This window comes from Zonotrichia albicollis, chromosome 5 (assembly GCF_047830755.1).
Source record: "Zonotrichia albicollis isolate bZonAlb1 chromosome 5, bZonAlb1.hap1, whole genome shotgun sequence".
Classification (NCBI taxonomy): Eukaryota; Metazoa; Chordata; class Aves; order Passeriformes; family Passerellidae; genus Zonotrichia; species Zonotrichia albicollis.
This window is the reverse complement of record NC_133823.1, coordinates 18,490,876-18,514,820: the sequence shown is the minus strand read 5'-3', so window position 1 is coordinate 18,514,820 and position 23,945 is coordinate 18,490,876. Positions and strand designations below refer to the sequence as shown.

The 23,945-nt window shown below is 41.1% G+C and overlaps 1 protein-coding gene across 3 annotated transcripts in view; it reads right to left on the bottom strand.

Moving 5' to 3' along the window:
• Positions 1–23,945, bottom strand: part of LOC102070703 (melanopsin) — a 44,483-nt gene that overhangs the window by 4,488 nt on the left and 16,050 nt on the right. For 2 of the 3 annotated variants that reach the window (XM_074540926.1, XM_014265383.3), the window contains 8 exons: positions 17,722–17,864; positions 15,855–15,988; positions 14,182–14,385; positions 13,573–13,744; positions 11,599–11,754; positions 10,430–10,537; positions 4,780–4,954; positions 2,385–2,534 (listed from right to left, as the gene is read on the bottom strand). In XM_074540926.1, coding sequence (XP_074397027.1) covers positions 2,385–2,534; positions 4,780–4,954; positions 10,430–10,537; positions 11,599–11,754; positions 13,573–13,744; positions 14,182–14,385; positions 15,855–15,988; positions 17,722–17,864 — 1,242 coding nt within the window. Of the gene's footprint in view, positions 1–1,793; positions 1,881–2,384; positions 2,535–4,779; positions 4,955–10,429; positions 10,538–11,598; positions 11,755–13,572; positions 13,745–14,181; positions 14,386–15,854; positions 15,989–17,721; positions 17,865–23,945 lie in introns of all 3 variants that reach the window. The other variant, XR_012580383.1, reaches the window with a different exon arrangement.

Genomic DNA, 23,945 nt, shown 5'->3' with positions numbered 1-23,945 from the left:
CACAAATCCCCATTGATAATGATTTCTCCAGCTGCTGTATCTACCAAGTGGAGGGAAGCACACTGGGCTAAAAAAAATGGTTTAAATCAGTGTGAGAGAAGAAAAGTCCATTCTTCCGTATGAAAGATAATAATAGAATGAAAAAATCCAAACTCCAAAACTGCTCCTTCCTGTTTCAAGCGCTGTTTACACTGCAACAGAATGACAGGCTTCTTTTGGATGTGGCTTGGGTAGGCACAACACCCACTTACAAGATTTTTTAATAGCTTTGACATCGGGTAATCCCCTTGAAACAAAACCCGATTGCAGAGGAGACATTTGATCTCTCTTTTTTGAAATCAAGTATCCAAACTCCCATTTTAATACTTCCAGAAAAGCCTCTTCACTGCCATGTTAAATTTCCAGGTGTTAGCTTTCATCAAGTTTGTTAGTATCATAACTGAAGTCAGTCATGGGGCTGGAACATATCTTTGTGGCAGCACAGAAAACAGTCACATGCATTTTTATGCTTTGGAATGCACCAAACCTGGGACACTGACTGGCTTGTCCACAACTGAGTGTTTTTAGAAGTACTCTAATTGGAATTCAGTCAAAGACAATCCAGTAATGCTATTAAAACCTTAAAATAAATATTTTAAAAATGCATTGGTGCTTCTTTAGTGTTTGTTGGAGTTTTGTTTTTTAAGGATAAATGGGTGGTCTTATTGTGAAACACTGTAACTGAGCTTGACAAATAAATATTTACTCTGATAGCATGAATAGCGATGCATTGCACTGAGCTACAATGAACACACAAAGGATCTATACAACACACAGGAGTCTCTGCTGGAAACAGTAAGAGAAGCAAATGAGGCTTTGAACATTCAATGCAAACATTCAGTGTAAATAAACTCCTAGCTCAGTGAATGCCACTGAAAGTCTAAAGGGTTATTTATCAAAGTAATTCAAGAAATGTCTTTCAAAGGCAAAGTATAGCACACGAGCCTTCTTGTAGGCTACACAATTGCTAAACTCCAGACACAGATTTTTTTTTTTTTATTGCTGAACTGTTCATGCAGACCACCTGAGATTTACTTCCCGTCTCCTTCCTTGAGAGACAGAAAGCCAGTGATTCTCCAGAACCTGGAGACAATATCCTTTGCCACTTGCCTACAACCTTGGACACATCTGGCTGCTGACAGAAGGCAGCAAAACTAATTAAGAGATTTGAGCCCATGCTGTCTGACATCATATTTGAAGCTGCTGTTTTTTCCTCCAATACTGTTCACAATAGTTACAGGAAAAGAACAAGGTTTCTCAGGACTTGATCTTAATGACACACATGAAAGAAGACAGGACAGAGGCATGCAGGAATTGGGTGATGGGGTGGCTGGAAATTTTCAGAGCAGTTCCTGCTTTAAACTATGCTGTCTCTAGACAATTACCTTCAAATCTGCAAGGGAGCACAGGAGACAGAAGCAGATGCTGTAGCTGCCCAAGGTGTGGGTGTTTGTCTACATGCACTAGAGTAACCCCATGTCAAAAAATGGGGTGCTACTCAGTCCAGGCACATACAGGGGATTGTAAGCCACATCAGTCTTTCCCTGAGAAGACAGCACTGGTGTATGCCTGACACTGTGACATCCACACAAAAACTCATTTGGACACTGGTGTTACAATGTGGCAGAAGCTGACTCATGGGTGACCTACTGCTCCCATCAGGGAATAGGGTGCTCCTCAACAACAGGGCATCAAACCTCAGTGGTTTGGCCAACGAGGGTGATGCATCCACAGAGGATGCACTGAGTACTCACCATCTGCTCTTTCAGTGAGGGAAGGGTGGCAGCTGCCAGATTCTCCCACTCTTAGGGAGAAATGGGAGTTTCTTTCTCATCTTCCCCCTCAACAAAAATAAAACATTTTAATGTACACTGAAAAGAAAGAAAAGGGTGGCGTCTATCATGTCAAAATCTGTTTTGCAGACTTGTCTTTACTCTAAAAGGAGACTACCACAGTATGGACACAAGGACCACGATGGAAGGAACCAAAGCTGAGGTAGATAAACGGGCAAAGAACTAATCTTCTTCCATCTGATGCTATTGCCTATGCCTTAATGCAGCTTCAGAGCTATAAGCACAGCTGGCTTTCCAAAAACAGGCAAATATCAATGAAAAAAGTTAATTAGGCATTACTGGCACTCTCACTTGTCACACTGAGACATGAAAAAAAAAAAAACGAACCACAAACAAAACCCCAGCAAGTAGAAGGAGGATGTTGGAATCACTATAAATAAGGCCCATAGATGAAATAGATGGGAAAAGGCTGAATTATCATTCCAGAGATGATGTCCTGCAGCAAGACTAGCACTATAATGGAGAGTCCTCAGCTGAGACTTTTTTCCATACCTTTGGGGCAGTGGCTGCATCATAGCTGCAGGTCTTTGGGAGCAGGTCTCTCTTCTCTTGTCTCACACCTGTGGAGAAAGAATGACTTCGGCGAGGCTTCAGTTTCTCTTGAGCTGGCTCCACAGGGTCGAGCTCTACATTGCTCCAGGTCTAATCACAAATTGATAAAGGATTTCAGACAGTTGCATGCTTTCTGAAATTCTTGTAAGTTCTCAAACTCTAGCAAAACCCATGCACATTCACAGAAAAGTAAAGCCATTCTAACATAGGTCTCACACTCACAACTCCCCTGGGGAGAGGCTTTATTTTCAGTCTTGTCACTTACCCTGGACTATTTTGCTTGCTGACCAAAAATAAAACTAACTTGGAAACAATGGAAGTTTATTTAAACACCAGAATGTTTTCCACCCTTTTTTATCTCATTGCTTATGCTACACTTATACCTGCAGAGCATCTGAATTCTAAAGATGGGAGCCAATACAATCAATCTGTTTAATATGTCTTGTGGCATTCTGTGTGACCACTAGCTGATACAAAACCCTGGACACGAACAGATCCAAAACCATGTCTGCATACATCCCAGCAGAATATCCAGAACACCAAGGGCTTCTCAATCTGCATGAGCTTGCTGATTTTACAAACCTTCATTGGTACATGGGAGACTGTGGGTGGGCTTTGCTCTAGTTTTCTTAGAGTATGTCAGTAATGAAGCACAAATGGGACATTGCAAAAGTGCTGTTCCCTTTACAGGCTTGGGGTGAGGCTGTCTGTTATCTCTTACTTTGTGGTGACTTTTTGATTGAGTATCAATGATGAGATCATTCCACTCCAACACCAGCTTTTAGATATGGACAGACAGGCAGACAGACAGGGTTCCACACAAATGGGAAGATAGTGCATAATTCCTCTGCATCACCTTGCTCGTACATCTGTGTGTGGTCACCTGTTTATTTCCCCTTACCTGTTGAATAAAACTCCTTGGATGAAACATTCCTAGACATGAATCACAAATATGTTCGTTCCCTTCACTAACATGTACACAACACACAGAAGAAAATGTTGGTGGCAACAGCTGCATCTTTTACAGTGTTCCTGGTGTCATTTCTTGATCATCAATGTTTTATAGAAGCATTCAAAAATTTCAGTCAGTCCTGCTGTCATGCCAAAGTCATCAAGCTTAGCTTTTATTTCAGCAGCTGCTGTTTCAGCTAAAACTTCTACAGCTGCTGAACTGAGCTGTCAGTTGCCCCAAAGGACAATTGCCTTTGGCTGCATCAACTCAGCCCAGCACAGTGCTGTGCACTGCTAACAGCAGGAGCTTTAAAAGAGACTCCTAAGCCAAAACTGTGCCAAAAGCTGAAGCCTCTTACCCTCATTGTCCTGTCTATTTAAGCAGCTCCCACATCAAAATACATGCAATGACCTGCTAACATGAACAAACCAAAGCCGAGTAGTGACCAACAGTGAGGAACAGAAAGCTTCTTGGATCAGGATGATGCAGCTGAAATTATTTCATTTGGCATCAAACAAAGGAGCAATGGGAGAAAAATTAGGTTTTTATACATAAAGGTGTTTATAAAAGTATAAAAGCTATACCTAGAATTTCTAATTTTGTTACTGGTGACTGGAGAGGTTACTGGTGGCAGTTCTGAGAGGTTTCTCATGCCCAAACTGAGGGGGAGCAGCACAGATCCCCAGGAGGGCCAGCCCCAGCCCAGATTTTGCTGTGGCTGCCATCCCCCTGAGGAGCCACTTTCCCAGCACCTCTGCAGGCAAGGCCAGCTTCTTGTGACTGAGAGGCTGTGAAGAGCGTCAAGGGATTCTTTGGTTTCTGTCTCACTTGGTCACCATCCTTACTGATGCCTGGGGTATGTTCCTACAAAACACCCCACCAGGCTCTAGAGGCAGGAACCTTTCACTCCTCATGGTTAAAGTCCAGGTAAAGAAGTCAAAAATTTCCCATCCTACAGAAAATGGACTTATTCTAAAATAATAAGAGAGCTTTTGGATAAGTTATAAAACTTTGGATGGAAGATTGCTTTCTTGTCCTCCAGGCCATCAAGATACCTAACATGGCCAGTGGTTGGTGACACAGGCAGTGCCTGACAATGGCTCTTTTTAGTACACATTAAAGACTTAATCTGAACATCCTTAGTCCCAGCAGGCATCAGAACCACACAGATATGCTGGCCTGAATGCTTTTTATGATCGTAAATCATCATCCATGAACTTCCAGCTTTGCAGAAATGACCTTACATGACCAAAAAATTTAGCTACACTCTCCCCCTTCCCTGTTTCTGTTCTCTAATTTTGAATATGTATTTATAGTGTTGCTTATTTAGAGTCTGAGAAATGTTATACTCTTTTTCTTTCATGGAAACAAGAAAAGGCTTACAGCTTCTCCAGTAGAAACAGAGGAAACACAAGTGCTCTTGGTCCTGCCAGCAAGAGAGTGGTGGCTGCAGAGAGAGGTCCTGAAGGATGACTCATTTATGGATCCCCTCAGGAGGTCATTCTTCGATATTCGTATCAGGAACCTCAAGCAGGGAACAGCTCTGTGGATGGTTTTCCTGAGGGAAAATGTGAGAAGAAAAAAAAAGCCAAATCTGTCACACTGAAGACATGGCTTTGAAATTCATGGGGTGAAAATTTTGTCTCTTTCCATCACATCAACACAGCTTCTGTTTTGATAAAGGGGGTCTTAGAGATTACATACAAACAGCATGGTAGCTAGTGCAAACAACTCAACAGGCAGAAAAGAAAATAACAGGTCCTTCTGGGCCTTGTGTCAAAACACACACAGAAAAGCTGCAGAGGTAAATGATAAGAATTTAAAATATCTTGAAGAGCATGATTGCATATGGTTTATTTAAAATGCTAACCCAGAAAATTTCAGGCTAGTTGGTACAAAGGTCTTTACTGTGCAAAAACACAGAATGAGTGGAAATGAGGGAAGAGGGTCAGAAGAATCAGATGTTGTTAATTATTTGTATCATGACAGCTACTGTAAACTCCTATTGAAAATTAACACTGTACAAGCATTGAGGAGAAGGATGGTCTAGACCCCAAATCTGCCTTATTCATTAAATAATAATCTCAGTCATGATTGTGTGAGTCTATTTCTCCTGACCCCAATCGTGCCCCTACAGGGAGCAGAAGTGTCCAAGAGCCTCCCCTAGGCAATGCCAGCTGGCCTTTCTCTTCACAGGGCAATGCTAGTCAGAACGCTTCATTTGGTGTAACACCTCCCCAGCACTTCTCAATCCATTATTTAAGCCCAACAGATGAAGCTAATGGGCACAAAAAAAAAAAATTAACAGGTCAAAAAGTGAGGCAGCAACAAGGCATATGGCAAGGAACTGATGCAGGGGATCACTGGGGGATGTCAGTACATTGACTTTACACTGAGATGCAGGTCAAGCAGATGTATGTTGCAGTCTTTTGCTTCTATAGTTACCAGGGCTGTTGAATAATGAGGACATTTAAAATCATAATTTCTATTCTCACAAAAGATCACTCATGTTAAAATTTAAGAGACATGATTCTGGCATCATGAAATGAGGTCACTTGTTTGTGATCCAAAAAAGAAATCCACCACCCCCAAACCTCAATATTTGGCATCATCACCACACTCTGAATAGTTCTGCCTCTCTTTCCTCTGTAGTTTCAAAGGCAAGTGAACAGCAGCTCTGTGTCTGCTCTGGAGATGAGGACTGGAAAAAGCTGCCTGCACCATCATTCCTGATCCTGCCCAGATGCCTGTCGGTGACCAGGCAGGGCTCACTGAACAGCTTGGGGCAGAAAGCTGCTCACATGGTGCTGGGTAAAAAAAGATGGTTAATGCTGTGCACAAAATAAAGGGCCCTGAGAAATGGTTTACAGGACACGAGAAAATGTCAAGCCCCCATGAATTTCCTTTCAGGCTGAAGATGTCAGTCTGGTGCTGAAAAGCAGCTACCAGCTTTTATCCCCAGCTAAGCTGAACTATTTCCCTCTGACAAATTCAAATTCATGGTATGTAAAACACACCATCCCATTTATTAAATGGGGTTCGGCACAGAGGTCTCCTAATGATGGAGATGCAGGAAATACATGTCTGATGGTGAATTTTCAAGGAAAACATATGAACATTTCTGAGGGTCTTGAGGGACCAGAATTTCTATTTCACTAATATTTGGGAGGAGTATTGAGGGACATTTTGCTGGTTGGGATGAAAGTACAGATTTTGAAGGGAGTTTTAATATTGTAAGTGTGAAAAAAAAGGCATAAACTGAGGTACTTATTTAATGATATTCCTATAATCTGAAATAAAAGAGTCACCTAAAGTGACTCTTAAATAGTAAGAGTAATATAGTAATTGCAAGCAACTTTAAAAAAATACTGCAACTCAGTTATTTGTGATTACTCATTATTTATGATGTAGGAGTTTTGAACCAATATTTTTTGTGCAATTCTGCTTTGCCTGGGAGCCAGCTGGAAACAAGGAGCTGCAGAATTTCCTGTTTGCTATGAAAGAATGACTCCAAAACATAAAACTTCCAAAATGTAAGGGAGTTTCTGCAATAACTCTAACACAGCAATGTGTTAGAGTTCTTGTGGAACATAGAGACAACACACAAGTTGTTAAAGATGTGACAGCTTTCTTCCCCACAAAGAGCATTTCACAAATTAAAACTTTGAGTACATTCCTCACATTTGTTTGCTCCTGTGAGTCCTGTTAAGGAGAGGTGTTATTCTCCTTTCTGTGGGTAGGAAATGAGTGGGCAGGGGGGTGGGTAGATGAGGAGGAATATAACAAACTCTCAAACCAGTTCTTAGAAGCCAAGTGCTAGCACAAAGGTCACTGTTACATTTTCAGTTACATTCACTATAATGTACTTTTTTTTTCTCTGTTGTTTAAGGTAAGGAAACCCCAGAAAAAGGCTTGGTTTTGTTGGGATTTTAAGATGTGCAGTGACAGGAATTCTCTGTGCAAAAAAGCATCTTGTTTTGCTCAGGGATTGAGCTGGATTTGAACACTCTTGATCCTGATTTCTGGATGCCTCTTTCTAGAAAGATTTGGAAAATAACTTAGATGTAATTTCGTTCAGTAGTTCCAATATAAAATGACAAATTTTTCCCTGCTCAAACCCTTAACCCTTTGGCCTGAACAGACTGGCCCATTTATCTGTGCTTGAATAAATTATTTTCAAGGCATAATGTGAATAATTAGAAGATTTGGAAATTATCCAGAAACAATAACCTTAACATATATCTATTCATTATTCACTGTTGAAGCAAAATTGGTCCTGCCAACATATTTTTACCAACTGACTTATTAGTGTACTGTAAGGTTTTTTCAGTTTTGAAACTGCATACTTGATTCACCACAAGGGACCCAACAACATTACTTCTTTTCCTGACTGGATTGCTCCCAAATGCATGAAATGTCTTCACAAATCCATAAAAATTTCTCTTGTTGATGTGCCTAGAAATACACATTAGAAAGCAGGGAAAAAAAAAAACCAGATAAAAACAAGATACTTATAAAGAAAATGTCTGAAAGTTGTTGTTGTGGACTCCAGTCTTTTCCTTAACAGTCTTAAGAAGCCACTGCTGATAGGAAAAAGTCTGACTGAAGCAGTTCACTACCAGAGAACCATAGGATGGTGTGGGATGGAAGGGATCTTGAAGGAACCTTAAAGACCATCCAGTTCCAAGCCTGATGCCATGGGGAGGGGCACCTTCCACTAGACCAGATTGCTCAAAGCCCTATCCAGCGTGGCCTTGAATACTTCCAGGGAACCATCCACAGCTTCTCTGGGTAACCTGTTGCTTTCAAAAATAATAATCTGAACACAGTAACTTTTTGTTTCTGAACAAATTATTGTTCAGAAACAAATAATGGGTCCTAAACACAGCAGGCAGCCATCAAAACTTCTCATTGAACTTCTGCAACCAAACTGGGCATTCTCCAACTCTAAACTAAAATGCTCTGCAGATTTCAAAAAACTCAGATGGTTTTTGGATGATGCAAAAAGGTGTTAGTTATGATAGCAGACATTTTCAAACAAAATATGTCTCCAAAATGGAGAAATAGGGATTTGACAGATGAACTGCTTGGTGGAAAATGAGCTGTCTGGGTGGCCACACTCAAAGAGTTGTGGTCATTGGCTCAGTGTCCAGGTGGAACTCAGTGAGAGTGGTGACCTCAGGGGTGGGAGTTGGTACCAGCCCTGTTTAACATCACTGTCGGTGACAGGGACAGTGGGATTGGGAGCACCCTCAGCAGGTTTGGTGATGACACCAAGCTGTGGGGTGTGGCTGCCACCCTGGAGAGAGGGATGGCATCCAGAGGGACCTGGACAGGCTGGAGAGGGGAGCCCACAGGAACCTCAGGAAGTTCAACAAGGCCAAGTGCAAGGTGCTGTGTGTGGGTCAGGGCAATCCCAAGCACAAACACAGGCTGGGCAGAGCATGGACTGGGAGCAGCCCTGCCCAGAAGGACTTGGGGGTGCTGGTGGGTGAGAGGCTGGGCATGACCCAGCCCTGGGAACTCACAGCCCAGAGAGCCAAACGTGTCCTGGATCATGTCCTCATCCAAAGCAGCGTGGGCAGCAGGGGAGGGAGGGGATTCTGCCCCTCTGCTGTGCTCTGGTGAGACCCCACCTGCAGGGCTGCACCAGCTCTGGGCTCCCAGCACAGGTAGGACATGGACCTGTAGTAGCAATTCCAGAGGAGGCTGTGAAGATAACCAAAAGGCTGGAGCACCTCTCCTCTGCAGATAGGCTGAGGGAGTTGGGCTGCTCAGCCAGGAGAAGAGAAGGCTGTGGATACACCTTACAGCACTTTGCAGTGCCTGAATGAGGGCTGCAGGAAAGCTGAAGTATTTCTCACAAGGGCATGTAGGGATAGGACAAGGGAGAATGGCTTCAAACAGAATGAGGGAAGGTTTAGATTGGATATTAGGAAGAAAGTTATTGTGATGCTGGTGAGGATCAGGAACAGGCTGCCTAAAGAAGCTGCGGATATCCCATCCCTGGAAATGTTCAAGGCCAGGTTGAATGGGGTTTTGCACAACCTGGTCTTCTGGAAGGTGTTCCTTCCTGTGGCAGGTGGTTAGAACTTGATGATACTTAAGGTGCCTGCCTTCCAACCCAAACCATTCTATGCTTCTATAGAATCATAGGGTGAAAGGTTTTCACCCTTTTTGGGTGTGTTTCGACCAGCCTTCTGAGAAACCTTCACTTTTCTTACAACCACACCGTCATCCATCAGACGTCCTAAACAATGAACTCAATTTCCAGATCCCAAGTCCTGAGTTGACAGGCAATGGAATTTACTAGCTTTTCCACTTCTTGGGTGAAACAAGCCTCATACCAATGACTAACCCTGCCATCTAGTGGTATTTATACATTAATCACACTTACCACCATGGCATCCCTGTATTTTCTCAGAACTTTTGAACCAGCATCGCTTAGTGGTAACTACGCTTTGAAAGACTTGCAAAAAATTCTACAGGTATGCAGGATAGCAGTTCTGTAACAAGTATATCCCCTTGGTATAATAAAGTAGTTTTTGCTGCCAGTGTCCCAAATTTTTTTGTGAAAAAATGCTTCAGAAAACCAAACCTTGAACATATGCATAAATTGCATAAGCTGCTAAAATTGGTAAGAATGTGATTTTTGGAGCCTCACTGGTTGGAATTTTTTCTCTAGACAGTTCTCTGTATTGGCTGTCTCTTGTATGATGAAAGATGACCTGAGCATCATCTTCTTCTCCTGTCAGTCATGGTGTTGTGCAGCCCCACAGGGCAGAGCAGGACTCTTGAAGGAGAGGAAAGGTGAAGGGAGGGACTGCTCTCTTTTGGCCACTCCCCAGGCCATATCTGGAGCTGCCATGTACCAGTTGGGTCTGACCACTGGGAGCCCATCACAGCCTGGTCAGCACAGGAACATGGAACATGCAGTGCACAGGTGAGGCTGAAGGAACGAGGGTAGTTTGTTCTGTGTAAAAGATCAACATTTGCACGTACAGTTATACACATACCTATATATTTACTGTACCTGTATCTTGGGTGAATTATTGCATAAATGATGGGGTTGTAGATTGCAGAAGCTTTGGCAATAACTGCTGGCACAGATTTGGAATATGGTGTTAGGCTGTTGCCTCGACTAAAACAAAGCAAAAACATTACACACAGCTATGTCATGGATTACATAGATACTACATTACTAAAACATATTACTCTTTAAAATTGGTTTTGCGGTAATATCTTTTTATAGGAAATACACATGTAAAGTTGATTCATTTCAGTGATTTCTTTGCTCAGAGGAAAGGTTTGAATTTGATAGCATGTACTTGGTTTCATTCATTTAAAGAAGACCAAAGACATGCAGCAAGTAATTTTAGGATGACTAGGGACAAAAGAATCACCTTACCTGTTTCTGCAGTAGACAAAAATAAAGAAACCCAAAACCCCAACAGAAGAACTCCCAGTGTGGCCATATGGGAAAAGTGAATGGTGATAGAAAAGAAAACAGAATCAAACCTGAAAAATTTTTCAGCAGCAGCATGTGTGCTGCACAAAAATGTGTGTTAGTGACTCAGTTCCAAACATTGTAGAAGCAAGAGAGGTCTGGAAGTGGTTTGAAACCCAATATTCCCCTTTAGACGTTAAGCTCCCACAGTCAGTCAGGTGTGACCAATGTCAGTGCAGCATAAGCACAGTCAATATCATGGTATCACAGAATGGTTTGGGTTGGAAGACACCTTAAAGATCATCCAGCCCAACCTCTCTGCCATGGGCAAGGGCATCTTTCACTAGATGAACTTGCTCAAGGCCCCATCCAACCTAGCCTTGAAGAGTAGAACATGCATTGACAGCACACCAGGTCCCTTTGGAGCAGAAAATGGGTGGAGGAGACAACAGCGTATGGAACGAAGGAGGGTACTAGGAGATAAAGGATATAACTCCAATTTACACAAAGAAAGCATCATGTGAAAGAGAAAACATTGTGTACCAAATATTAAGACTAAAAAGTCATAATAGTTACAAAATGCATAGACAAATAATCCCTTTTCTGCTTTATTCACAAGGATATATGGTGAATAAATATCACCTCTAACGCAGTAATTATTTAAGACCCATTCAAAAAGAAGATTTGCCTCATGTGGATGACAGTACTAATCTTATTTGCTTAACCCCTGCTGCTTGGATTGCTCTTCCACTTACCCTGCCCAGGCAATTAAGGTGACACAAGCATATGGAGACCAGGACAAGACAAACACAATGATGACCACAAAAGCAATTTTTGCCAGCTTCCACTCATTCTTCATGGACTGAGAGAGGTAGGATTTCCGGCTGCAGGATCCCAGCTTTTCAACATCTCTGTAAGGGGGGAAAAATACAGATATTTCAGCAGGACAATGAAAAAAGTAATATCTCTAATATGTTCTCAGCAACATGCAAAATGAAGAAAATTTCTTATTTCACCTCTCTAACTATTCTTTTCTCCTCTGATATTTAAAAACCCTAGAAGGTAATTAATGTGGTTTCAAGTGTTGTGTTTGCCTGTAAGACTGAGCCAGAATCCCTGGGATAGGACTACTGTGTCCTTATCCCGAACACAAGGAGGGTTTCAGGTTGCAAAGATACAGAAACTGGTATCTCTTGCCCAGTGTTGCTTTTAGAGGTGGAGCAAGAAAAGGCACAGCTGGATAGCAAAATCAAGTCTTATGTCTTTTCCTTTTCGAGAGAGGAACAGCTTGCAGAAATTCCAATTCATGAGGTAACACATGCTGGAATACCCTGACAGCTTTGAGAAACCTGTCCCAAACACTTACAAGAACATTTTTACTTACCAGCAGATTTATTTTTTCAAGAGTATTTTCAGTGGGAGGTACAACAGGCAGTCCTAATATTTTTGTAATGAAAAATCAAATTCTCTTCTCACACCGAACACCCCACATTTTATTTTAAATGTTTTCTATAGGTAGGCATTTTATATTCTTTAGCATAGAAATAACAAATTTTACATATTAGTGTTGTTAAATGGAGATATATTTCAGGCTGAAGACATTGATTACCAGCCAGAAGGGTAACAAAGTCCCTGCTGGCACACTGTAAATATAGAACAGAATCAAAGAAACACAGAATGGCCTGGGTTGGAAGGGAGCATAAAGACCATCTAGTCCCAATGCCTGCCATGACCAGGGACACCTCCAGCTAGACCAGGGTGCTCAAAGCTCCATCCAGCCTGGCCTTGCAAAAGGCATAGAAAAACCTTATGTCCACTGTGCTCCGTGGGTGTACAAAGCACCATTATTGTAAGGATGCATTCCTTTGCTTGCTATCAAGTATTCATACACAAAGCACAATAAAAACCAAGACAAGGGCCAAAACTAGAGGTCAGAAAGAACTTCATTTTAGGCATATATAAATGTTTTTATTTTATAAAAGTGGAATTTAGGCTTATGAAGCCAAATGATTTCAGCAAGTGCCTGCACACACGAGCAGAGAAAAGCCATCAGAACTGATGACACAGTTGAGCAGCAGGAAGGACTCACAGCACCAGCTGGTGTTGGATTGGACCAAAGATAAGCCATGTGCTCATTAGCACAAAAATAACCAAAAGAATGATGTTAGTTTACAGATCTAACACCCTGCTGATTTTTCATTTCAAATAGAGGCCAAAATTTTTTGGGGGAAAAATATATTAGTAAGCATAGCCAAATATTGTGCATGTAGTTGTGATGCTTGAGTGAAGCACAATGGTTTTTGGGATGCTTGCCTTAAATAAAACTGTCAAAAAATATGAGGACTGTTTTGTTTACAGAGCTCCTCAAAGACAGATGATTCTCCCATTGCTACATGTTTTTTATTATCCCTTGAGGCTGAAAACTGCTGGAATACACAAGGACATTGTTTCTTGTAGTGCAAATCTGAAATGCAAATAACTCAATCCAAGTGTTTGACATACTATTAATTACTACAGTGGAATAAAATTAGAACCACCAGAGACTTGTTTGTCTCTGAAATTCGTACATCCATTCCAGTTTTAAATTGGCAAAAAATAGTTCTCCTGTTACAGCTGTCAATTCCAATTCAGACTAATTTTTAATTCAGATTTTTCTGCAGCTAAAGAAACTGAGAAAATCTCTTGTTACACAAAAAGGGATATGTACTTCTTTCAGCTAGATTACTTACCTGCCAGTACGCCTTATGGCCAGGAACATCGATAAATAGCAGTGGAATATTATTACCAGGGGAATAAAAAACACACAGCAGCATAAAATCATTGTGTAGCTTCTGTTTGCAGGGGAGTAGGTTACATAGTCCCATGTGCAGGATATCATCAAGCCCTCAGGCACATAGGAACCTATGGAATACATGGAACACATTATTCACACACACACCCAAAGTTAGAGCAGGTGCTGATCCAGCCACTAAGTGATTGAAATAAACCCTGTCTGTGGGTTTATCTGTGGCCTTCAAGTGCCAGCCAAAGTACACATCATATATGAGGTCTGAGAAGTGAGTGCCCACATGGAGAGGAGGTCCTGACTACAGAACTCTAAGGAAGGTACACACCTAATACTCCAAAGCAATAGGTTGTTCTGCTTTAACACACCCTGGGTGTAGGGGGGCAGAGGTTCGTGCAGTGCAGTAGGTGCAGATGTGTGCTACAACAACAAACCATCGGGTGGTGGCAGGGCATCCTCATGATGACTGATGAGCGAACTCATTTTTTTACACCCCAAGCAAGACTAAAAAGAGCACACAGGGAATGCCTGGAGAGAGAGAGAGACAACATACTCCAGCCGAGGAGCGGAGCCACGCTCCATCCCAGCGAGTAGAGCCACACCAGGGCGATGATCTGCACGGTGCGTCTCTTGGAAGTCCACTGAATGGACTGCAGGGGCTTTGTGATCACCAGGTAGCGGTCCACAGAGATGGCCAGCAGAGTCATCATTGAGGTTATCCCAAAGAGAGCCCCGCAGAAAGCATACAGGTTACAGCCTGGAGAAGGAAATGGCAATGTCAGGGGCTTTCTTGAAAAGAGCCATGCTTTCTCTCAGAACTCATCGTAATAAATCTCCCTGTTTTTTCCCTGCTCAGGTCTTCTCTCTCAATAGAAGCATTTTTCCCAGCTTCACATTTTCATAGTTAGTGTTTATTAGAAAAGCATAAATATACATAAAATACAAATATATGTATTTAAACAAGTCCTACTTCACTGCAGGCTGCAGCTGAGAATGTTTTGTCAATGGAAAACTGCCTCAAAGAAAATCCAATCTAATTAAAGTTATATTTTCCTGGACTGTTGCCCAATATATCGATCTTAACATGCTGCAGCAGACATCTGTCTGTTAATGATGGATGAGTGGTTCAAGAAATTACTTTGGTTTATGTGGCATAAAAATGCAGAAATGGTTTGAATTTGATGACTGAGAGACCAACTGTAAAACATAGTTCCAATTCCCATATTTAATGGCAGTACTTTTTAAAAGAACTGACATTTTTTACATGAAACAGGCCTCTTAACCCCCACTGCATTCAGGCACTACACTACCAGATGGAAAAAGTTACACTGAATTTAATGGAGCAACCTGTGGAAAGATCATCCATTTTTTAAAATCTTGCATTGGCCCATGTGGTTATAAACAAGACCCCACCAGGAGTGACAGGCAGCAAAAACACCAGATCCAACCTTATAGCAGAATTCTACAGTCTATACAAGTAACTTGCAACCAAGGACCAAATCCTACTCAACCCAGATCAAATGCTTCATTTGTGACAGCATGGTAATTTGCACTGATTTTATCTAAGGGGGTAAGCAAGACTAAAAATATCTTCAAACTAAGGCAGAGTCCCTTCTGTGCTGCTGAACAGTACATGGTCTCTGGGCTTGCTCCACCACTGTACAGCCACCAGTGGGTGCAAGTTTTCATCCATAAATGATGAAGAGCAGCAACCAGCATTGAGCCTTCTGAGGTTCTTGCTATACCCACATTTCAGCCTTAATTTCAACACAGATCACCTTTTCTTTCTTTCAGTCAGAATAAAAGGAGCTTGAATTTGCCGAGTCCTCAAATTACGGACTGTTATTTAAATCTCTTAATTAAATATGAGATTCCTAGAAGCATATATATCAACATACATTTCTAAATAAAAGTATTAACTATCAGAAATAATACTTACAACTTACTAAAACTTTTCAACCTATTTTCAGTCATAATACCTCCCTTACAAGCTAAAGAGTGACATGATTACATGTGGATCTTGGTTCCTTCCTTTCCAAAATATGTAAGATAAAGAAATCACAGCTGTAATACAAAACACGTGACATCACACTGACTGACAATGTTTGGGGCTGTGAATCAAGAGATTTGTGCTGCTCCAGCCATGGCACAAGCCAAGGCTGTTGTGGCTGAAACAGGGTGCAGGCAGCACAAAGCTGGTGAGGTATGAATCAGTGTGAAAAGTACCTATGTCTCCAAGTATCCATTCTCTGTGCAAGCTGTTGACAAAGCACATGGGTGCCTGAGAAGCCGACATCAGGAAGTCGCTCACAGCTAAATTCATTATAAAGTAGTTTTGGGGAGTCCTCAGCTTCTTGTTGCTTAAAAACATGAGAAATACATAGTTTTAAAATGACAAAGTGGGAAGTTATAAAGTTACTTTGCTTACTAGCAAAAACAAATACTGTCCAGGTTGAAATCAATGGTTACTTGCAGTAAATCAATTGCTAATCATCAGTCAATTACTGCAGCTACAGCTGTAGTCATTTCCAAATGATTGAAAAGACCAGGAGCCATAAAATAGATTGTTTCCTTTTCAAGCTAAGGAGAGTTTCAGCTGTCTTGATAAATATGGATTTGTTCAGAAGAGCAGTTTCCTAGGAGTGCTGTGATATTGATTGTGCCTTGGACTGTGCATGAGGAACATCTGAAGAAAGTTACAGAGCCAAAGGATCTGCTTCTGGTGACATTTTAAAAACTGCTGATCTGAGGTGGTGTGTTGACACAGTTGGCCTGAAGTGGTTGACACACCACTAGCTAAATGACCTTTTGCAAAGTGCTACAGCACGAGCAGAGCACACAGAGATTTGGAGAAAGTGCTTTTGCTTATATACATCTCATAAGAGAGAATGAAACCTATCAGTTGCAGATGAACAGGCAACATTAAACACCACAGCAAGGAGTGTGGAAGCAGAGGTCTCCAAGCAAACTTATCCAAGGAAAACAACTGAGACCTTTCTGATGTGCTTTGCAATATCAATATTTGCAGCTACCATTAATTTCTTTCCTCATGATAAATACTGAAAAAGAAAGTGAGAAAGCCATCTCAGTGCTGCTGCAATACTAATAAATTCTTGGGTCTCATAACTGTCTGCAAAAACAAGGTAAGAGAGAGTGCAGAGTTCATACATTCCCAGGTGCTAATCTGCCCATGCAGATATTCCTACCTTGACAATTTAATACTTTTATTACACCAGATAAACCACACACATTTCAAGAAAAATACAGAGCTTGTGCTGCATTTTAAAAAGTCATGAAGGTACCTACAGTTGTGGGAATAAATTTTCTCTAAATCACATTAGAAGCTGGTTATTCAAAATAACTAATTTATTTGTCTTAAACATTTAAGAATAGGAAATTAATGCTTGGTTCATAACCCCACTGGTGTCTCTAGCATTGTAAGGCCCTGCTACATCACCACACATAATGACAGCAAGCAGTGAATGCAGAGGATTTTGAAATCCATCATCGCATTGTGGGACAGAGGGCAAATGTTTCCCTTTTCCATGAGATTTTTGCATACTCTAGCTGCAATAGCTTTGGCTGCATATTTCTCTGCCAAGAGAGCACACAAACTGTCAGAAATTATATGATCTGCCTGAAGCAGGAAATACACTGGTGGCATGAGCTCATTTCATGTAGCAGATTCCCTTCTTGGTCCTTTCAGGACCACTGTGCTCCTGAGAAGAGTGTCACTGTTTGACAAGTACTTGTGCAAATGCTACAGGGTAAGTGAAGAAGTCTACAGCTGCAAGACTGTCATTTCTATCATTAGAAGTATTAAACCATTCTTTAAACTTTCAATTGGAAATTGTTTAGAGAACAATTTTTTTCTCATTTTATTTTATTCTTTAAACCATCACGAATTTACACTGAGGTTGTCAATGATGCACATGGATGTGTTTTCATCCGTGTAGGGTTGCCTTCTCCTCTCTTTCCCCTCTCATTTGTTGCCATTAGATTTGACCCAAGTGGAAATCAATGCAGAAATCTGCACATGGGCACAGGTGAAACTCAAGACCACTCAGATCAACCACAAAAGGAATTTTTGTACCTGTAAAATGCGTAGAGGACTAGGAGGTTTCCAATGATGCCAATGGAGCCAATAATGAGCACACACGTTCCTACGGTGTAAAGAACATGGCCAGGGATCTCTGCCTTGGTCACAGTGTGTGGCTGGGTACTCATGGTCAAACCCTGAAAGGAAAACAGAGGAAAAGGAAAGGTTAGCCCATTTGGGACCCTTAGTCCATGGAAAACATGCTCAGGCTGTTGGCATTCACTTCCATAGCTCGTGCAAATGAAATGCACGCTTCTGAGTTCTTTTCACATCCCTTGTAATCAAGTTTCCCTCAGGTAACTTTCATAATTTTGACAGTAGAGATTTATCTTAAGAAAAGAGCAACAGAGAAAGCAGACTGGAAAAGACAACTAAGGAAGTGATGATGATGATATGAAAAAGGCAAAGAAGCATGAGCATAAAACTCGTTCTGGGAAACTGCTGCACTCTGGGGCACAGAGCTGGCTGACAACACAGACTGGCAGCAAGAAATAACTTGTCACAGTTTGGTTTTTTTCAGGAGCAATGATAACAAATCCCACACCTACAAACATTAAATCCCCTGGTCTCCCCAGGTTCACTCTACACTAACTCAGTGCTACAAAACCTGGGAATTCTCCATGCAAAAGAAAGGAGATGAGAGGTAAAATAGCAGCACTAGACTGCCTGTGCAAGAAAACATTTATTAAATAGTCTTGACATCTCTTTCACTGCCCTGTATCTTCAGGACATGAATAGGCTCCCTCTGTATTTTTTTTTTTTTTAATCAAATTCAGATTTATCACTGGCTACATTCAGCAGCAGGGCAGCCTACAGCTAATTCACTCAGCTCACATTAGCATTAGCAATGAGAAGAGTCCGAATTGCCTCATGGAGATTCTTATTTACCAAGTTACAAGCAGCTAAGCCTCACACTTGCCATCAGAGCTGGAGATCTGAGTCAAAGGTGTGACACCTTACCACAGCTGGGCACCAGCTTCACTTCACCCCCTTTCTCCACTGCACAGCCCAGCAATGTGTAGAGTGTATGATAAGGCTGATTTTGGCCAGTGAGAGAGGAGCTGGGTGACAGAACAGGTTAATATGATAACTGTGTGATGATAACCACTTGTAGTATTTAAGCAGCCATTTTTAAAATTATGAGTACACCGTTTCGTTCCCGTTGCTACCTCCTAACCTCCCATACTGCTGCTTCTCCTTTCTGCCTTATATTCCTCACTCATCTGTCAAGTGCACACAGCACAGCTCCCTCCCTGTACAACAGTCCTAGCTGAGGGCATTATCCTCCCAACTCTGCCACCCTACTGGGGCATGCCTTGGGGAGGCTGCATTTGGCAATAGGGAGGGCACGGTGAAGTGCACTGCACACCCTGAGCACCAGCAGCAGGTCTGGGGCAGAAATGCTGGCAGCAAAGCTCCCTGGACTGAAGTGATGCAGTAAAAAGCACAAAAGCTATGGCTTCAAAGCAGGAACGTGCTTTCAAGCCTTCTCAGTCATCTGACAGACTCTTCCCTTGACAGGACTGCCTAAATGGCACTTCACCATACAGAGATCACATCACTGTAAAAGTAGGAAGGAATGGAAGAGAGCATCTGCTGGTGCTGGTTGCACTGGGGGCCATGACTGTTATTTCCAGTGCTTAGGCAGCAATAAAAAATGCCACCATGTGCAGGATTTACCCTTGAGAAAGGTTGTGTAAGAGCAGGCAGGGCACAGTGAGGTGGCCCAGCAAAGAAAGCAGGCTGTTTGGTGGCACCAGGCAGAGCCAGCACCATGCTCTTAGAGCAGGGCTGCCTGGGCATGCAAGTTAAGCATGGTAGTGCCTCTCCTTCTCTCTCAAACCTATTAATCTTATCAGGGTGTGTGCACTGAATTGCAACTTGCCACATTTCTGGCAATGCATATAAAACAAGCTAAACTGCGGAGAAAGGAAAAGGCTTCATTTTTTTCTTCCCTTCCAGCTTATTTATTAGGCATGCCAAGGATTTGATTCTACCTGGAGGTTTATTATATAGAGGGCTATTATATGAATGTAATTCAGAGCAAGTAGTACTTGCCTGTCATATGATTTATGTTTTACTTCAACATATGGGAATTCACTGTTGCAGAAATTCATTTGGGAAATGGACTATGAATTTCACACCCAAAGGTGTCTCGCCTTATCTCTGTGCTGAAGAGAAGCTGACTTGAACATTTTGGCCTCGTTTACTCATTTGCGGGTGGCGAGCTGTGTCAAAAGCTGGAAAATATCTCGCACGACACATTTGTTAACTCAGCTTACAGCTTGCTGGCAATACTGGATGAAATATAAACTATTGATGCTTACAGAGTGGAATCTGGAAAGCAATAAATAGCAGGGATTACACAGAGCCTTCCATCTCAGTGAGAAGTTAAAGTGGGAGATGTTTAGATTACACAAACTTTGGATCTTGCCCCCATGGGAGCCCATGAAATACCATGGCCACTTCTGCTCCAATGTTAATAGCAGTCAGATAACTTCCAGATCTGAATGGAAAGATAGCTATTCATTCCTTCTGCTGGTGCTACCCTGAGAGAGCAGGATGTGGCAGGCATCCAAGCTGAATGAAATGGGACAAGCTGACAAAGACCGAGAGCCATTTATAACACCGTCCTTTGAATCTGAGAGGGAAAATGTGCATGTCTGTGTGTGTGTGTGTGCATAGATATATTTCAACAGAAAACCTCAACTTGGATGAAAAATAATTTCATTAAACTGGTGCAAAATTTCTAAATAAACTAGTACAAATAGCCAAGGAGAATATATACCTCATTTTACTCACATAATGTATTTAATCAATTTGGCATATTTTCACAAAAGAAAAATTTAAATTTAAATATTCAAATACTCTTAAGGTTGAGAATTTTAAATCTACTATGGTAAACAACTGCTGCTTTTCTAAGACAGACCCATCTTCCACACAGCATAACATCCAGCTGGAGGCAAGTAGCACTATGATCAAGGTTTTAGGATATTAATTAAATTTAGGCTTTTTCTCTTTTCCTACAGCATCACCTCTGAGAAGCTGGCCTTTTAGCAGTTTTAGTTAACAATATAAATACTTGCCAATGTAAGTATTTTACCATATAAAGATGACAGCTAGAAATATAAAAAAGAAATTACAGGCTTAGTGATGAGCTTTGAGGAGAAGCTAGTTTTTGCACATCTTCTCAAAAGCTGTTACTACTCTATGCATTTCTTTTTATAGTTTTAGTTTTCCACAACTGGTAAGAATAAAATGAAATTATAGGAGAATATTCCAGATTACTATGAGTGTTTTAACCCAAGAAAACTTGAATAATTATTACAAATCTTTCCAGATAACTTGGTAAGCAGGATGGCAGCTACAAACAGCAGGTTCCACTCACTATAGACACTGATGTGTCTTACTGTGTTATGTCCATATTAGCCTCTCTTAGCACCAAAATTGTGTCAAATGGTCAATGACAGCTGCCATGAATCTGCAAAAGATTAGTTTGTATTGTGGGGAAGGTCCTGCCTTTTAGGCTTGGTAAAGCACAGATTTTGTATCCATCTTGTGTCACCAAGATATACTGTGCAATACTTTGACTTTATACTTCAGCCTGATCACTTCTATTTTATTAACTCCAAATTTAGACCTCTTGAGAATGCAATAGAAAAAAACTTAAAAAAAATTAAAAGATACTTTGGGAGAAGTTCCCCTTCAGCCGTTTCACACTGCTATGGTGATGTACAGCTGACCTGGGTTCAACACACCTATCTCAACTGTATTTATGGGTACTCAGTATCATCACAGCCATGCAATGTAGAGTGGCTCCATCTCTTTAAGGATGTGATTTAACATAATGATAATGAAGGAAGGTATTCCATTTTACTCAATATATTGAATATTTAATGGGTGAACCAAGTTTTCAAGTGCTTATTTGAAATGAGTCCACCGGTTCATTTTTCCCCAGACTTGCTTTGCCTCCCTCCATATTTTGGTCCTGGGGCAGAATCCTGGGCACCCTGCTGAAGACACATCCATGTCCTGAGTGAGCATTTCAAAGGCACTATCCAGAATGACCTGATTGTTCAGGTCCAAAATCCAAATGTAAACAAGCAGCCCATGAAGATGCCAGCAATTGCATCAGGGCCAGCTCCTGGCATACTTGCCAACACTGTCCTCACTCTGACTCCTTCTGAATTAATGCTACAATCATTTGCCTTTTGACTCTATGAGCTATTGGAGGACCTGACAACTCACATAAATTATGATGTGGCCTTACTCTTACGTATGAAGTGCTAAAACATCAAAACACTGTCACCTACATGGCTGCTTGGAGGGCTTTCCTGGGAGTGTAGCTAACAGATCTTCAGGCAAATGGACAGTAAACAATTAACAGTTTTCCCTCAACTATCTAGCAAAGGAAGCAGGCACCAGATAGAAAAATAAACTTTCTCCCATATTTCTCCCAAAATAAAGATGGAAAACATGAAACAGATGAGGAAAGTCATTCTAAGAAAGCTTTTGTAATTTGATGTTTAGTGATAAAACGATGGCTAAATAATTAAAGCCATCTGTTTCTGGTTTTCAGATGCTAAGATGAATAACTAAGACAAAATTAATTATACGCAGAAGAAAAAATTGTTGTTAAAAAAGGAGGGCAAGGGCAGGTCCCCCTCAAAGGGTAGGGATAGAAAATGGACTGAATTGGTTGTATGATTGGCATTAGGTGGATGTAAGATTATCCAAAGCTTTATTCACCCTCTGGTTTTGCTCATGGGTGCAAGCTCATCTTGTGGAAATTATTTACACTGAAATGAGCTTAAGGAAGGGCTTGCTTACATGGGAGATTAATGTACACTAACAAGGGAATAAATTAACATAGCAGCCTCCCTGTGTTGAACTACTCTGTGGATTCACAACATAGAAGTTTGATTTGCTGTTCAAAATCTTGTCTATACCATTACACCTGAAAATTTTAAAGAAAAATACTAAACAATGTTAGCTATGTTAGCTGAGATGGGAGAAATCCTAGCATGCTAGCTAGCAGATAGTACTTGCCAAGTTCCTTATAATTTCACTGATAGTCCATATAATCCAGGTAATTTCAGTATGAAGCACCATCTGGTTTGAAATGACAACAAAATTTGGTGCTTAATGAAGTATCTTGTACTAGGAACTCTTGAACAACAAACAGAAGGTCAAAGCTGTGCAGAGACTATAGCAGAACTAGTGATCCTCAGACATTTTACAAAAGATGGCATATTTAAAATAAAGATTTTTGGAAAATATTGTTAATAACTTTGGGCTTTTAAAAAAGCTTTAAACAAAACAAGACAACAACTTTGCTTGTTCTGGATGACAGTACTGTGTTCCAAGACCATACAGTAAGGTCAGATTAATTTGGCCCTTAGAAAGTCAAGTCAAATCGTGATCACCCACATGTGGAGAAGTTGCTTTCCTTATCAGCCTCTGGGTGACAGTCCTCTTCCACACTTGTTCCAGTGAGTTCACATGCCAAAGCCAGGAGCACTCAAACACACATTTACAGCATGCATTTAATCAAAATGAAAACTGGTTGAGCAAATGGACTTCAATGTGTGTGGCTTCCGATCAGTCCATCCAAAAGTCACAAAGAAGAACAGGAACTGCCTGTGTATAACAGGGCAAGGAGCAAAGTCAGGCATCTGCCCCAGACCAGGCAAGGGTTCATGAACACTGTAATTTTAAATTTTTGGGAAAACCTTGAGAATTTTTTTCCTACAATAAAGTATATATCTAGTTGGTTTCATTCCAGCAATTTGCTTCTGGGCTTCTGGCCAGTTGAAACAAAGCACTGGATTTCAGGACTCATTTGTATCCTTGAGATCTCATGTTTAGCACAGCCTCTGCTTTGATGAGATGCTTTCTTTCAGGCCCCTAATATCTGTACTTAAACTTCTTGTAAGCAATCTAATGAGGCATGGCTGGGGATGGCAGCAATAAACATTGACCTCCCGCAAAAAACTCCAAAGAGAAAACCATCAAAACCTCATCAAGTTCTCAATACAAGAATAAATCAGATAGATACTTAAAGCAGGCATACTCAAATTTTTACATATCCAGCCTAATGAGTCAGTAAAAGCAATAGATATTAATAATTCAGATGTTTTCTAAATTAAGGATATATTAAAATGATAACATAGCAATCAGTAGCAAACAATGAGACTAAAAATAATTTAAGTTTTAAT